General features: G+C 38.4%; 1 protein-coding gene across 1 annotated transcript in view; it reads right to left on the minus strand.

Moving 5' to 3' along the window:
- Positions 1-16475, minus strand: part of HERC3 (HECT and RLD domain containing E3 ubiquitin protein ligase 3) — a 96990-nt gene that overhangs the window by 36523 nt on the left and 43992 nt on the right. The window contains exons 10-16 of the mRNA XM_081109454.1: positions 14779-14855; positions 9285-9409; positions 7625-7684; positions 4283-4394; positions 3697-3886; positions 1541-1704; positions 1295-1408 (exon numbers count right to left, since the gene is read on the minus strand). Coding sequence (XP_080965580.1) covers positions 1295-1408; positions 1541-1704; positions 3697-3886; positions 4283-4394; positions 7625-7684; positions 9285-9409; positions 14779-14855 — 842 coding nt within the window. The remainder of the gene's footprint in view (positions 1-1294; positions 1409-1540; positions 1705-3696; positions 3887-4282; positions 4395-7624; positions 7685-9284; positions 9410-14778; positions 14856-16475) is intronic.

Consider the following 16475-nt stretch of genomic DNA (forward strand, 5'->3'; position numbering starts at 1 on the left):
AATGGGTGAAAGCAGAGCTCATTGTTAGCCTCCATGTTAAATTTCCCTCGTAAACCTATTTAGAATACTCTACTCCACTTTTATTGAAAAGTATTTTTAAGGTAATTATAAAATCTTATTAAAAACACATATTATGTCTAACATTCATCATCTATTATTTGATAAAGAAAATAATCTTGCTTAGTCAAATAAACCTACTGCAATACCTTGCTTTTGTAGGCAATTATTGACCTCCAAAAACCCTACTGGGAAAATATTGCTACATGTGATAAATCTGTTAAACTGGCAAGAACTCACCTCAAATGTATCTGCTGTGCGTGGCTTCACTAAATATTATAACCAAATAATCATTCTGTTTTCTGACATAACTCAAACATACTCCACAGATGGGGGATCTAAAAAGCCTTTCATATACCTCAAGACAGTACATTCAGACTCAGCAGTTCTTGCCAAGTCAAGGGTGGCAGGCAGGAATCTGCACGAAGTTCTTTGGGCGGCATGTCTAACATATGGTGAGAACTGGGTCAGGGATATGTGACCTTTTCATTCACATAATCCTAAATCTGAGTGGCCCTATAGGGTTCAAGCAGCTGAATAAGATGACTGAAGTAGGATAGCTATTAGAAGCTGATAATTAGCAAATGTCCTTTACTCAATGTCAAAATCAAGATGCAGTGGGGATTGTGGCACACAGAAACCTCGTCTAAAGAACCACTATTGAACTCCAACCAATTAGTGCCATCTGGGAAGAAGGTCATGTTGCCAGATCTTCTGAGTTCCAAGAAAAGCGAAAAATTCATTTAGTATTTCTTGACATTTTTAAAGTGTGATAAAATACATATAACAAAGTTTACTATATCATTTAAAAGTATACAGTTCAGTAAATATTAACTCCATTTGCATTATTGGGCAATGATCTCCAGAATGCTTTCAACTTGCAAAACGGAAACCCTATACCCATTATACAACTACCCACTTCCCTTCCCCACAATTCTACTTTCTGTTTCTATGAGTCTGACTACTTTAGATACCTTGATTTTTTTTTCATGTTGACAACTAATTAAAATTTACACCATTTCTGTGTGACTACTCAATCATAACTCCTTGTGATCATTTGTAATTACTCAAAACACTTCAAACTTTAAGAATGCAAAAGCCAGTGGATAAAACACAGGTATGATATGAACTCCAAAGTCAAGGACAAATTTATAGGGCTCAGGTGTGCTTTCATTATCCTTATTTGTACTCTGAGAAAAGACTAAAGCTGTAAGATATGCTTTACATGAATTCTTACCGTGCCTGCCTGATGCAAGAACCACATGAGGTAGTCTTCCTGAATGTCCACAAGACTGGAAATCTCAGAAATGTAAAATGTATCATATTCCACATGCTTCACTTTAAGATTTACCTGATATAGAACAAAATAAGGACAACTAAAACCAAGACAATTGGACAATGACTTCCCACAGAACATCTCAGTAGGACATTCAACCCTCCCACATATTCAGCTTTCTCCCCACTTGTCACACTCAATATTTACCTTATATAATTTCTCCAAGAGCTTGAGAGCTGCTGTAATATAATTGTTAAACAGTACAGGAATTAAGAATGTCTTTCTTCCTTGAAGTAGATAAACAACTGCGTCTTTATAGAGGTTTACCAGCTTCATGAAATATTTTGGGCATACCTGAGACCACCAGTTATCTTTAGAAAGAAAGAAAAGCCATATTTCAACATATAATCTTGGTATTTATGTCTGAAGTATTTATGTTTTCTGCCTACTAGCTAAAAACCACTCCAGCTAGAAAGCGAACGTCATTCTAAAATACAGTTTCCTAAAATTGACTTTAAAAGAACCCAATAGCCCTCACTGGTGTGGCTCAGCTGGTTGAACGTCATCCTATACACCGAGAGGTCACCAATATGAATCCCAGTCAGGGCACATGACTGCGTTTCTGGCTCAATTTCCAGTAGGGGGCACGCAGGAGGCTGCTGATCGATGTTTCTCTCTCATCAATGTTTCTCTCTCCCTCTCCTTTCCTCACTCTCTAAAATCAATAAAAACGTGGGTGTTTTTTAAGGAATTTACTAAAGTATTTCTAGAGAGAGCAGCAGCTATAGAAGAATCTCTGGAGCCTTTTTTGTAAATCTTGATCTGATTTTTTCCGCTCAAAAACTCATTTAGAAGGCTAATCTAAAATTTCACTCCCAACGGTACATTGTGGACAAGATGCTAAGGTACATATTTGGGGCAGGAGCAGTCATCTATCTTAGTCCTTTCAGCCCCCTTCTCATCCACCACACCTAAATCCTGGATCAGGGATGCCAATGACCACACATCTCAGAACAGCATCAATATGACAACCATTCCTTCCTTTCAAGAGGCATAATTACTTGAAAAACTACTATTTCTGCTTCTCACCAAACAAATGACCTGACAAGAAAACGATATCAATGACTTCTCTTTTGTCAGTAATAAATTCAGCCATACTGAAATATGTAAGAGATTGAATAATATGATATCTGAGACTTAAAAATAAAATTCCAGCAAAAATAAAAAGGTTGTGGCAGGGGAATAGATAAAAAGGGCAAAATGTTGATAATAACTAATTGATGATGTCCTGTAGTGTTCTCTCTACTTTAGGGCATTTTTTAAAGTTTATATTTCTATAATTAGAAGTTAAAAACAAATTCAGTGTAAAACTGAATGATTTCGATCGCTTTGTGCCATCCTACCTGAAAAAATTAAAATCCAAAACCTTCAAAATTTAAAAGTCAGGTACTATACTCCTTCTCAAGTTGCCATCTCTACCTCACCGTCTTATTAGCACATCTGAGAAAATATGCTCCAAAAGGCTTTTGATCTTAAAAAAATAACTAAGGGCTAACATATTACTACGAGTGCTTCCATGACCTCTGTGTTTATATCTTCTGCAAAGGTGGAAGCAATCTACTCCAATATTCCACTCGAGGAACATAGGCTCCTCATGGGGAGATCACACTCAAGTAACATCCTACTTCTCAGGGAACGCAGACGTTACTGAGCTGCAGTGAACACCTAAAAAATTTACCAGGGGGAAAAAAACAGTAGACAAACTTTCTGCACTTGGTTAATAAAAACATCTCAGGTGCTACTCCCATGAGAGACACTCTCCAATTCACTGAGGAACGGAAGGTTCTTATCTCAGCAAAGTGTCCGTAGCCTGCAAAAATCAGTGAGGACTCAACTGCCCTAAAAAAGAAAAACAAAACAAACATTTGGTAAGTCTCCACCAGATCATTTTCTTCCTCTCCTTTTCTGGAGACCTGTGAATCACCAAAGCTGTTCATTTCACTCCCACCCCCTAAGTTAGGTATAGGAGTAAAAGCAATGACAGACATTAAATTTTGAGGCATACTAACTACTAGCAAGAACGGAAAAAGGAAAAATAAAGCTGGATAATCTATCTTTGTGAATATTTAAAAGTCAATATTAGTGTGGCGTGAGTTATTTCAAATAACCAAAATAATGGTTTCAATTTGTTCAAATTGCCAATACGGCTAGTTAGAAATTAACAGCAAAGGAAAAAAGGTTAAAATGTTAAGGGTGTAAAATGGCAACAAATAGCTTCTTGGATCTCAATCCACCGATAACCAGTGGTCGCACCAATAAAATAAAAAGCACAAAACCACTAGTACTGAATATAGCAAATTCACCTAATACTTTGCTAGGGTTTGTATCCAGCCGCAGAATGGCCATAGCCAGAGGAATGGTCAACGTTATATAATACTTGGAATCCTGGAGCAGGGGGAACTCAGGTAGTATTAAATAGATTCGCATAGCTTCAACATCTGGTGGTGAGCTTGACAACTGAGGAATCAGGCAACTTTCAAAGCTGTTTAAGATCTGCACAAGAGGAAAGAGCATTGAGCAATTCAAGCGTACATGAGATCTAGTTACCCCATCTCTAATTCATATGCTATTTAACAGATTCTCAACTCTCACACATTGTATCACTGAGGACCTCCTATGAGCCAGGCACTGATGTAGGTGTTCAGAATATATCAGTGAAAAGAAAAATCAAAGAGCCCTGCCCATGCAGACCTTACACTCTGGAGAGGCATTTCCTTAGGAAGGTTTAGGCCAAAAAGAAAGTGGAAGGTAGGTCAAATTCCCAAACTCAGTATTTTAGAATTAAGGTTTATACAAGACCTTTGCCTGTTTGTCTTTTTCTTTCTCTTGAAAATTGTAGAGTAAAAAATACACTTTTAAACATGCACTTTGTCAACGTAAAGAACATACCTGTTCTAGAATCACAGAATGCTGAGAGTTCATTAACTTCTCAAATAATATCCTAGTTGAGTTCAGGTCAATCCCAGGGATTTTGGGACTTGTTTTAAAATGTTCATCAATTCTAAACAAACAAAAACAAAAGAGGATGTAAGAAACATAAAGCAAACACTCTGACAGGAATTATAAACAGGTAAACAGAATAGTTTATCAATACTGATCACATTTAAATTTGACCTGGCAGACAATATAGAACACTTTGGAAAAGTCAGACAGAATAAACCTCTCTGGAATCCCTTTTTCAAGATATTCTTAAAATTGTCAAGGCTTTTTTCCTTCCTGTCTAAGTACAAGGATCATCACTGCAATTTGAGGCCGTCTCACAGTTTATGAGCAGTGTTATTTCCCTGACTTACTCTTGTGTTTTTGCCTTTTTCTGTAACGGTGGTGCACTGAACAAGCAGCGGGTGCTGTGCCCAGACGCAGAAGAAGTCCCCTCTGCAAAGTGGACCGCTCATCAACAAGTGGCAAGTAGAACCTCCTTGTTTAAAGCCTTTCTTAAAATCAGATCTACAACAAATACAAGCTAATGTCTGTACTAGTTAACACAAGAGATACAATTACAGCTTGGTCAGTGTGGCTCAGTGGATTGAGCGCTGTCCCATATACCAAGAGGTCACCAGTTGGATTCTTGGTTAGGGCACATGCCCAAGGTGCTGGCTCGATCCCTAGTAGGGGGCGTGCAGGAGGCAACCTATTGATGTTTCTCTCTCACTGATGTTTCTGTTTCTCTCTCTCTCTCTCCCTCCCTCCCTCCCTCTCCTTCTCTCTCTCTCTCTAAATTCAATGAAAACATGTTTTTAAAAAAGAGAAAGATACAATTACATTCACCCAGGGACTAAATTTCACTGCTATCGTTTTTAACTTCCTAGCAACTTATCTTTTTTCCAACCTTGAATAAAGAGCATTTTCGAGTATTCTTAATAAAGCCTTCGGTCTTTTAGACTTAAAGAATGTCTCTTTTAAATGTCCGCTCTTGAACATACCACATCTATCAATCACAAAAGAACTAGCTATTTGCAAAACAGATTTCTGTTTATGAGTAATGGACACATTCAGATAGTCTTAGCACCCTCTGACAGCAATGGTTTAATTTATAAAAACATAAGCAGAGCTTCTCACATTTATTTTTAAACCACAGTTATATGTGTTGGAACCTAAACTGTCAAATTAAGAGGAGATGGTTGGGCTTTGCTGGGTCTTTTGTCGTTGTTCAAAAAAAAAAAAAATCTGCCCAAACCATAAAAATTCATTCTGGTGTCCCATATGTAACTTTCCATATGCTTAGATGTAATTTTGCTACACTGTTAAGAAAAAACAAAATACCAAAAAAAGACAAAAGATTTTACACGTATGCTTTGTAAAACTGGTCTTCACTTTAATAGGTTCCCTAATGGGAACCAATGCATTCTGTATAAGCTGCAGGAGCAAGACTCCTGAAATGGCACTGTTGTCAGTCAAAAAAAAAAAAAGCTTCCCCCCAGAACCTGATGGAATCCATGTTATTAAGGATGGAGAACCCGACAGATCTGTCTGAGAGCCATTCCTAACCATAAGAGCTGTCCTTCAAGAACAAGATTTCTCAGCCTTGATACTATTAGCTTTTGAGGCTGGAAAATTCTTCGTTGAATGGGTGGGATTGTGAGCTACTTAGCAGCATCCCCTGGCCTTTGCCTACTAGGTGCCAGTAGCATACCTTCCCCCATTGTAACAAAAAATGTCACCAGACATTGCCAGATATCCCAGGGAAGCAAAATCAGCCTGGTTGCGAATCACTGTTCTAAAAAAGACCAAAATCAGCACAATCCAGAATATTTTTCCCTGGAGGAAAAGGCTAAGGACTGAGTCTGAAATGAATTGGATAAGCTCATTCTAGCTGCCCTAATGATACAAGTAAATCACTTAGCAATCTCTAATTCACTTAAGAGTTTCTTTAGTGACCTCTTGCAACCCAGTTAGGTGGGATAGGGGAGTGGGATTCATACACAGAAATGGTGTCCAAGTCTTCTTGGGGTTCTCATTGGCAAAAAGTACAAAGAAATGGTAAGGATCTGGGATCACCAAAAATCAAAACCCATGGCAAACCCTCTGCTGCATCAGGTTCCTAAGGGGTATATCTGCAGAAGGGATAAGGCCAAGTCAAGAAAAAAAAACCCCAAAACCCACACACTCTATTTACTACCTGAGGGTTCAGCCCAAATGTACTTTCCTGGTGAGCTGGGCTGGACCTGAGTCCAAGAAGCCCTGAAGTCTCCTTGAACCTTTCCCCTAAGCTCACTCTTAATGAGAGAAAAAAAAAATCATATGGGATAGGAAATCGAAGAGATTATTTAGAGAATTAAGAATTCAAGAACAGGGGGATGGGAGCATGAGTTTGTGTGTGGGGGGGAGGTTGGGGGTTAATGGGGGGGATGAGGACACATTTGTAATACCTTAACTAATAATAAAAAAAAAAAAAAAAAGAATTCAAGAATAGCCCTAGCTGGCTTGTCTCAGTGGATAGAGCATTGGCTTGTGGACTGGAAGGTCCCGGGTTCGATTCTGGTGAAGGGCACATGCCCAGGTTGCGGGCTTGATCCCCAGTGTGGGGCGTGCAGGAGGCAGTCAATCAATGATTCTTTCTCATCAATGATGTTTCTAACTCTCTCTCCTCCTCTTCCTCTTTGAAATCAATAAAAATATATTTTTAAAAAAAGAATTCGAGAATAAATGCTGTACACATGGTAGGATTAGTAGCATTTTAGAATACCCTGATAAATCTTACTTTTTTCCTTTTTTAAATCCTCATTCGAGGAATGAGGATATTCTTTCCACTGATCTTTAGAGCCTGTGGAAGGTGGAGGAAGGGGGAGAGAGAGTGAGAGAAAGGAAAGAGGAAATCATTGATGTGAGAGGGACACATGGATTGGTTGCCTCCTGCTCTGGAACCAAAGTATATGCCCTTGACCTGGAATCAAACCTGTACCCCTTCAGACCATAGGCTGACACTCTAACCACTGAGCCAAACAGGTCAGGGCAAAAATCTTACTTTTGATTACATCAACTCTTTCTGAGATACAGCCTCTCTCCTTGGTAATCAGCCTCTCTGCCAACCAGGTATGAGTCAGCATTGCCTTTCCTTCATTACTACTGGTCATTCCATTTTCTGCATAAGTCATTAGCTTATCCACTGAATTAAGGCCAACCACCATCAAAGAGAACAGAAGTGTTTCACAGCCTTTGCTGAATAAGTATCTGTATCACATGTGGGTATTTATGACATTTGGGTATTTTTTAAGACTCTAAGTCACTTACTTTTTTTCAAGAAAACTTCCATTCCAACAGGCTGCAGAAGATAATATCTGAACAACATCACTGTTCAGAGAGAAAAAGGGAGGAAAGCCTTTAATAATTACAAATAGGTAGTTATTTAAGCATCAGCAATAGATTAGACATATATTCTAGGGTTTCATTAATAGTAGCTCTTTCTAGGGTTTTAGGTGAAGCACTGGAAAATGTGCATACAATTTGCTTAAAAAAACAACAACACTGCGTCACATCTCAAAATGAACAGGAGCTTAAGTTTTCCATAAGTCATATTAAAATAAAAACAGAGCATTAAACTATCAAAAGAAAAACTTCTTGCACCTGGTAATGATCTTGAACATTATTCTACCACCAGCCATCTACGCTCCGCCTTATCTCCAAACATGAACAAAAAATAAAACCAAAACAGAGAAGTTGAGCTATCTCCCAAACACAGAAATTATCTTTGCAAATAGCTGAACAACCACTTCCTTCTATTTTGCTGCCTGAGAATACAATGGACGATAACTGAAATGTGTGTTTATTCCTATTACTTAGATTATACAGGTTCTGTGAAAATAACTAGTTTCCAAGGATCCAGAGTGAAATTGCATGTCAGGAGCTCTAGACCCTCTTATTCAGTTTAAGGAAAGGGGGGAATGAAACAAATACATGGTTGTGAAGGCTGTTTCAGTCACTTCTGCTAATCATAGAATCTGGGTCAGGAAAGACCTTTAGAGATCATTTCTTCCATCCTTTCATTTATGAGAAAACTGAAAACTAGCAAAGTGTCATGGTTCCAGCTAAGTGAGGCTACAGTCCTCAGTCCCCGCTCCACCCAGCCCTTCAACAGTGAATCTAGTCCAGTTTCCCCTGCTACCTTCCAGCCTGAACTCCTCTGTTGAGACACCTATTATGAGGACAGCCAAGAATTGCTCTAGGGCATTCCCAATGACCCCCCCCCCCCCCCCCCCGTGTGCCCTAAGTTCAGACCCTGGTCATCTGCCCCACTACATTCCATGGCATAAAGCCAGGTATATTATACGCATTTCTGGGAATGACCACTGCTTACTACAGCAAATGTGATTCATTCATTCCCAAGAAGAAGATTCTCTGCAGAAAAATAGAAATGCTAAAGAAAACCAATGAAAAATGTATAAAAATGTTCAGTAAAAAGTTCTCTTTTAAAAATAAAATAAACTTGATAAAAGGCCTCAATACTTTTTTACTATGTTTTTCCCCCCTACTTGACACTGAATTACCATCTCAACTAATCATTGTGAATCCTAGAATATTCAGATGAGGTAAGATAGCTATCTTAGACTTAGGATGCTTTGGAACATGCATATGAAGAAACTCTTGGTTGGGGTCAAACAATAACAATAATAAATTTTCTTAACAGAAAGGCCAACTCAGACCTTCTTCAGGATTTTTAAAATCTGAACAAGGCAGACTGAAGAATACAATTTCTGAAAGAATGAAGAAGGAACAACCCAGAATGTTATTTGGGGTAAGAACACCAAATCCTAAATATATGGGTGCAAAATTGGTTCCCTAAGATGTAAAACATCATTTATATTCACAACCTCAATAGGAAAGTGGGGAAAATCACTGATTAGTGGAATCTTCTACTACACTTTTGAAAAAATAAAAACAAATAATCACATACTTGATTGTATTTGCATTGTTGTGTTCTGAGAGTTTTTGTTTCCAAGCTGCTATGGTTTCATCATTTATTAAACTGGTATAATGTGCTTGGTTCATAATCCTGAAGTCAACAGCAGGAGAAGAATTCTGGAGAATGAAATACAACAGTAAAAATGAGAAATTATGTAGAATGGATCTTTTCCCTTCTGCTTCTCCCGACATAATCTCCATTTTGTGTTTCACTTACTACAGGAGCTGGGGTGCACTGCCCAGATGCCCCCCACCCTTCAGAAAGGGGGAACTCACTCCCCCCAGCTGCTGAGAGTATAAGCTCCTGACAGCTGACAGCTGGGCTGCTCTCCAGAAATTGCTTCACTCCTTTCCCATCCAGTGGCAGTTAGAGGTGTGGTGTAAAGGCTCAGCCCCTTTGCCTCAACTCAGGAATGGCTGAAGCGCCACCCCAACTTCAGAGCTCCCCAAGGATTGACTGGGGACTCAGTTATACTGATTGGCAGATCAACTTCTCCCTCTGCCCAAACCTGACTCCTTCATTCCATGTAAAGGTTGTTCCACAACGCACTCCCCAAAACAACTTTCTGAACATAAATGTCAGTTTCAGAGTTTGTTTCCCAGAGAAACCAACTCAATATGACTTTTCCAGACTTCTTGCCCCTTGGCTGAATCACCGTAATAGCAAGGTTTTTAAGGTATTAATCATGTGCCATAAATATTCACTGAACTCCAACAAAATATATTATAAAAAGCTGTTATAATGTATATTGCAAATAATCTATAAAAAACGACTCTTAGTTTCTTGCTCCAAATTTATAGCTATAAATTTATAAAGGTGGCAAAAGGACATGTCAATAGTGGACTTAAAAATTCTAAATGTTGCCCAGGACTGTACATCCTTTATTCAGTGAGATTTTAAAAACATAAGCAATTTTATTTTAAAAATTTTCCCTTTTCAACTAATTTTCCCCAAATCCTATTCTTGATGTAGAACTACGAAAAAGTTGAAAGTGCTTTATGCCTCCTATACTTGTCAGTAGAAAAGAGCAAAAAGTGCCCTATTTGGCTCAGTGTGTTGGCCTGCGGGACTAAAGGATCCTGGGTTCAATTCAGGTCAAGGGCACATGCCTGGGGTTGTGGATGTGATCTCCAGTAGGGGGCGTACAGGAGGCAGCCAAACAATGATTCTCTCTCATCATTGATGTTTCTATCTCTTTCCCTCTCCTTTCATCTCTGAAAGCAATAAAGTATATATATAAAAAAACAAAAAGTAATAGAGCATTCATCCACCAATTCATAAAATGATCATTTTTTTTTTCTAGTTTGCATCTACACATAAAAACACAACTTTCAAAGCAAATTTTCTTGGTTTTTCTCATAATTATGAGTTAAGATATCATTATAAGGGAAAAAGAGAAGTCGTGTTACGAATCAGAGATGCTTGCCAAAGGTTTTGATCCGGTTCATGATAATTATTTTACTAAAATGGCCACAGACATCTATTGAAAGAGCAGAAGTCATCTTGGATTATATAGATAAAAATCATAAGACAAAGTAGACATTTGAGCAAATACAAACACACTCTGGTTTTTAAACTATTGTTGTTATGTAAATTTTAATTACTTCCCCCGTTGAAGGGTGAAGCTGAACACAAACTTATAAATAAAATATAGACATGGAATTATTTTCTCATTCTTCCCTATATGTCCACCCAATAAACTTCAGATGCCTTAAATAAAGTACAATTTCAGACTTACCTAAAGATCTAAGAAAAAGCATCAATTTTCTTCTAATCAATGTCTTCTAATTACATACAGGCCAAAACAAAAAAGTTGATATAGGACAGTGTTTCTCAACTTTGGCTACTCTTGGATCACCAGAGCAATTACAAATCTTGGCGGCCAAGTCACACTACACCAATTCAATCAGATTCCCTAGGGGCATTAGCATTTTTTTAGGGCCCCCCAGGTGATTTCAATGAGCAACCAAGGTTGAGAATAACTGTTCTAAGAAAAAAAGAGGATGATGTCACACTTGAGCAGTGGTTCTCAACCTTCCCAATGCCTCGACCCTTTAATACAGTTCTTCATGTTGTGGTGACCCCCAACCATAAAATTATTTTCGTTGCTACTTCATAACTGTTATTTTGCTACTGTTATGAATCGTAATGTAAATATCTGATATGCAGGATGTATTTTCATTGTTACAAATTGAATATAATTAAAGCAGAGTGATTAATCACAAAAACAATATGTAATTATATATGTGTTTTCTGATGGTCTTAGGCGATCCCTGTGAAAGGGTCGTTAGACTCCGCAAAGGGGTCACGACCCACAGGTTGAGAACCACTGCACTAGAGGCTTGGTGCATGAATTAATGCACTTGGGGGGATCCCCTCAGCCTGGCCTGCACCCTCTTGCAGTCCAGGAGCCCTCAGGGGATGTCCACCTGGACATCCTTAGCACTTCCGCAGAGGTGGAAGAGACCACCAACACTGCACTCACCAGCCCTGAGCCTGGCTTCTGGCTGAGCAGCGCTCCCCCTGTGGGAGTACACTGAACACCAGGGGGCAGCTCCTGCATTGAGCATCTGCCCCCCTGGTGGTCAGTGCACGTCATAGCGACAGGTTGTTCTGCTGTTTGGTCAATTTGCATATCAACCTTTTATTATATAGGATAGCAGGCTTTCAGAAAGATACACACACATGTGCACATGCACGTGCACACACACAATCCCAACTGCATTCCCTCTTCAGTCCTATCTAGGGAACAAGATGAAAGGAAAAATGGCTATGGTTTACACTCACTAAATTGCCAAGACCTAGAATCAAATGTAGCAAAAGAGTACCTGAACATAACTCCTCCCCTCCCTTCTTCCACCTCAGGCCTGGTATTAATGAATGAGTCAGCATTTTACAAAAATGGAGCCTGGCCATAGCCAGTTTAGCTCAGTGGATAGAGTGTCAGCCTGCGGAATGAAGGGTCCCAGGTTCAATTCCGGTCAAGGGCACATGCCCGGGTTGTGGGCTCGATCCCCAGTAGGGGGTGTGCAGGAGGCAGGCGATCAATGATTCTCTCTCATCATTGATGTTTCTATCTCTCCCACTCCCTTCCACTCTGAAATCAATAAAGAAATATATATATATTTTTAAATGGAGCCTGTTACTACACAGATGCTTTTTATTGGTTCTTTAAGTGATTCCTTCATGTGATATGGTAACAGGATAAACGTGATTTGATCAGTTTCTGTATCTAAACAAAAATCTATGGTTAATGGCTTAAGTAAAAGTCTATAGGTTTGTTTTTAAAAAAGAGCAACACCTTACCAAGTAATACCCTATTTTTATTTTCTTTTTTCCCTTGCAATCTTACATTTTTAATGCATACTACTCTTAACAGGTGTTTAAACTTTAACCTGCCCTGTTTCTTTAACACTAACCTACTTCACTTCCTTCTCATCAATGTTTTGCCAGTCACATCAGTGTTAATTACAGTAAATTTAAAATTCAACTACAGCTTTTCTTCCTCTTTGACTGCTTAAGGTTTGGCTGCCATCATGAACATCCCAGTAACTATCCACACCAAGAAGTTGCTGACCAACCGACTACTTCAGTGGAAACAAATGGTCATCGATGTCCTTCACCCTGGGAAGGAAACAGTACCCATGACAGAAATTCAAGAAAACTAACCAAAATGTTTAAGACCAGCAGATGTCATCTCTGTGTTTGGATTCAGAACCCATTTTGGTGGTGGTGAGACAACTGGCTTTGAAACGATTTATGATTCCTTGAATTAGGCAAAGAAAAATGAACCTAAACATAAAATTTGCAAGACATGGTCTGTATGAGAACACCTGAAGAAAATAGCAAAAGGAACCCAGAACAGAATGAAGAAAGTCAGGGGGACTGCAAAGGCCAATGCTGGTGCTGGCAAAAGTGAGCTGGAGACTGGACAACAGAAGGAGCAAAGATTCTTCAGGGATACAACAGGGTGGGGCAAAAGTAGGTTTACAGTTGTGAGTACTTGAAACACAGTTTATTCTTGTATTATTATTGATTAATTTTAATTAATTTATTAAATTATATTACTTTATTTTTTATTTATCTTTATTGTTGAAAAGTAGATGCCCCCCTTTCTTTCCCCAATGACCCCCTCCACCCTACTCTCTCTCCCTTCGCAGGCTTCCACCAAACAACTGTGAACCTACTTTTGCCCCACCATGCTATATCAGATAACATTTATAAAAGGAAGGAAACTAAGTTTTATGTTGAATTGCACAGGAAAAATATTTTTGGATATTTCGGATAATATTATTCAAGTCAGTTTCTTAGGAATATGAGTACTCTGAACTGTACTACTTGTGGACAAAAAGTTATTATTCTGCAGAGATGCAGTGTTTTTCATACTTCACTTTTTGGCATCTTAAAGAAACAGAATAATTTCAGCTTTCCTCAACATTTCTCTGTGAAGCACTGAAGCTGGGTCTAATATAGGTCTAAAATCACCCCAGATGGTGCCACTAAACAGAACCTTCTTCAGGTTGCTGACCTGGAAAATATCTAATTATCAGTTTTAGCTGGCCAACCTGCAGCCCCAGGCTCCACCACAACCTTTTCTACCAAAAGCACAGAATTTTACTAATTAGAAGGTGAACATTTCATATTTCAGGATGGCAAAATATCAGACTGATGGGGAGAATTTCCAATTTGGAATCCTTTATCATCACCAATGCCCCTTCCTTGCTCCTCCAGGATAGGATAAGGATCAATGCAGGATGGGCAAGAGAGAGGAGAGGAGAGAAAGCACAAGAGTAGAAGAGAGGATGGAGGGCACAAAGCAATTCTCTGGTGCTGGCTGCAGACTGATTTTCCTCATCCAGGAAGAGGGCAATGAATTAAAGCACTGTTGCAGATACCTAGGCCATATTCTACCTTCAACCACAAAAGATACTGGAACCTCCTTCTTCCTGACTTACACATAATAGTAATGCAGGGGACAATATGAGGAAAATTTTAGTTTGGTGCAATGAGCAGAGTATAAATGAGAAAGGATAGTTAAATACTGGGGTATCTCTTCTATATTTTGTATATATTCAATCATGTAAAAAAAAAAGAAACCCACTAAGTTCTCAAACACCTAGTATTTTCACTACTTCAGGGAGAAGCAAAGAAACAGGAAGTCTAATAATGCCAAAGTACGTATGAACTATCTAGGTATCCTTAAATCTCTTTTGGAACAGATATAGATACAAATAATTTTAAATTATAAATTAGAACTCTATGACTAAAATACCAGAAAAAAAATATTGGCACTTCAAGGAAGCAAAATGAAGCTAATGTCTACAAGGTTTAGTTTGCTTATTTTAATAAGATTAACTGGTAGAAACAAAGAGTAACATTGCTCTTGTGTAATTATTTATTTATTTTTCCGTATAATTATTTATTAAAATAAATACTGGTTCACCATCATTCAACCCCCAAAGTAATAGTCAAAAGAAAATTTTACCTCATATTTGGAGCAAAGTACAAAAGTTTGGTCTCCTCCAGAGAAGATCTGCTTAACAATATGATATTTAAAGCGATCTGTCAAAAAAATTTTCAACAGCATATTTTTCAATAATTAAAGTTTTTCCTTGATCCCTTTTCTAATATTCCAAAATATCCTTCACAATGGTTTCCTTTCCATTTTAATTATGTCAGAGAAGTGAAAAAAAACCGTCTCCTGGCTCTCTGCCCAGGACTGTTTCTACTTCAATTAAAAATAAATATATCAAATGGTAGCCTCCACTCTAACCCTGTCTCCAGCCCCTCACCAAATGCCAGCTAATGCTGACCTCGTTTCTATTTTTCATTCTAGTTCTGTCATGCCACTGACCTGCAATTTAAAACGGTCAGTACTATGAACAGTAACATCTGCCTAACAAAGAATTCAACATCTGGTGTGGTGCTCCCTGGCCCCTTCAGGATGAAGCTTGCCATGTAAGAACCTGCGTGTCCTACTCCTGCTTTGTATGTCATCACACTGTGTCTGTGGTAATACTCTAATACCATCACGCTGCTTTTATTTCTAATCTAGTACCATTCCATTCCCTGTCTCCATGCCTTTTCCTTCCACCACCACCAGCACACACTGTTTCCATGAACGGTGTCTTCTAGAGCATAATCGGAACAGTGCTCCTGGAACTGGGCCATTGTGGTACGCAGCACCCATTCCCTCACAGTCCTCTACCTGGCTGACTTGGTCCAAATCATCCTTTAAGACACAGCTCAAACTTCCTCTAACTGGAATACTCCTTGAAGCCTTCCCCTGTGTTCCCACATTACCATGAAAGTTCCTAAAACCACGGCATTTACCATAATAAATTGAAATGTACCTACTTATGTTATAAAATCATTTTGGCAAACATTGTAACACAAGTTTATGATCACATAAGGAAAAGGCACCTAAGTTAGGTTGTAATTAAACTTCGAAACCTTGGGTTTCAAATCAACCTTTAAAACACTTAAGTATTTAAAGTTAGTATATAAAGTTAGTACTTCTTAAACACATATATTCCTAATATAATAAGTACAATATCTTGAGAAAAAGACATTTACAAATGACAGAGAGGACACCAAGCCATTCTTTCACTTTTTGGAACATTGCAAAAAAAAAAAAGAAAGAAAGAAAAAACTCCCGTTTATTTTATCTTTTAAGTTCTACATTTTTAGACACTCATATATTCATTCCACAAATATTTACTGAGTGAGAAGTTTGCGCAAGGCCCTGTGCTGCAGGCTAGGTTTACAAAGAGGAAAAGATTCAGTCCCTGTCCTGAAGTTTCCCACAATCCTGAAAGTGTCACTTTACAGTCTTCAAAATTAATTATTAAATTATGCTTCTTGTAATGACTCTCCAGCTCCATTTCAGCCTCTGAATTTATTCACACTGAGCCTACCTTATTTTGGACACTATGCTATTTAACTATTTTTTTAAGGAAAGGTGACAATGGCATAAAATGAAACTGTGTCATCTTATGACCAAAATATTAGCAAAGGAAAGTAACACAGTACAAGTATTAAGAGCACAGGCTTTAGAATGAGGCAGATCTGAATTTAAATCCTGCCCTAGAATCTCTGTGATCTTGGGCAAGTTACTTAACTTCCCTTAAGACTGTTTCTTCATCGCCGGCATGAGGATAACAACCACTAGTTTTTAAAGTT

Source organism: Myotis nattereri, assembly GCF_964212035.1.
Source record: "Myotis nattereri genome assembly, chromosome: 1".
Classification (NCBI taxonomy): Eukaryota; Metazoa; Chordata; class Mammalia; order Chiroptera; family Vespertilionidae; genus Myotis; species Myotis nattereri.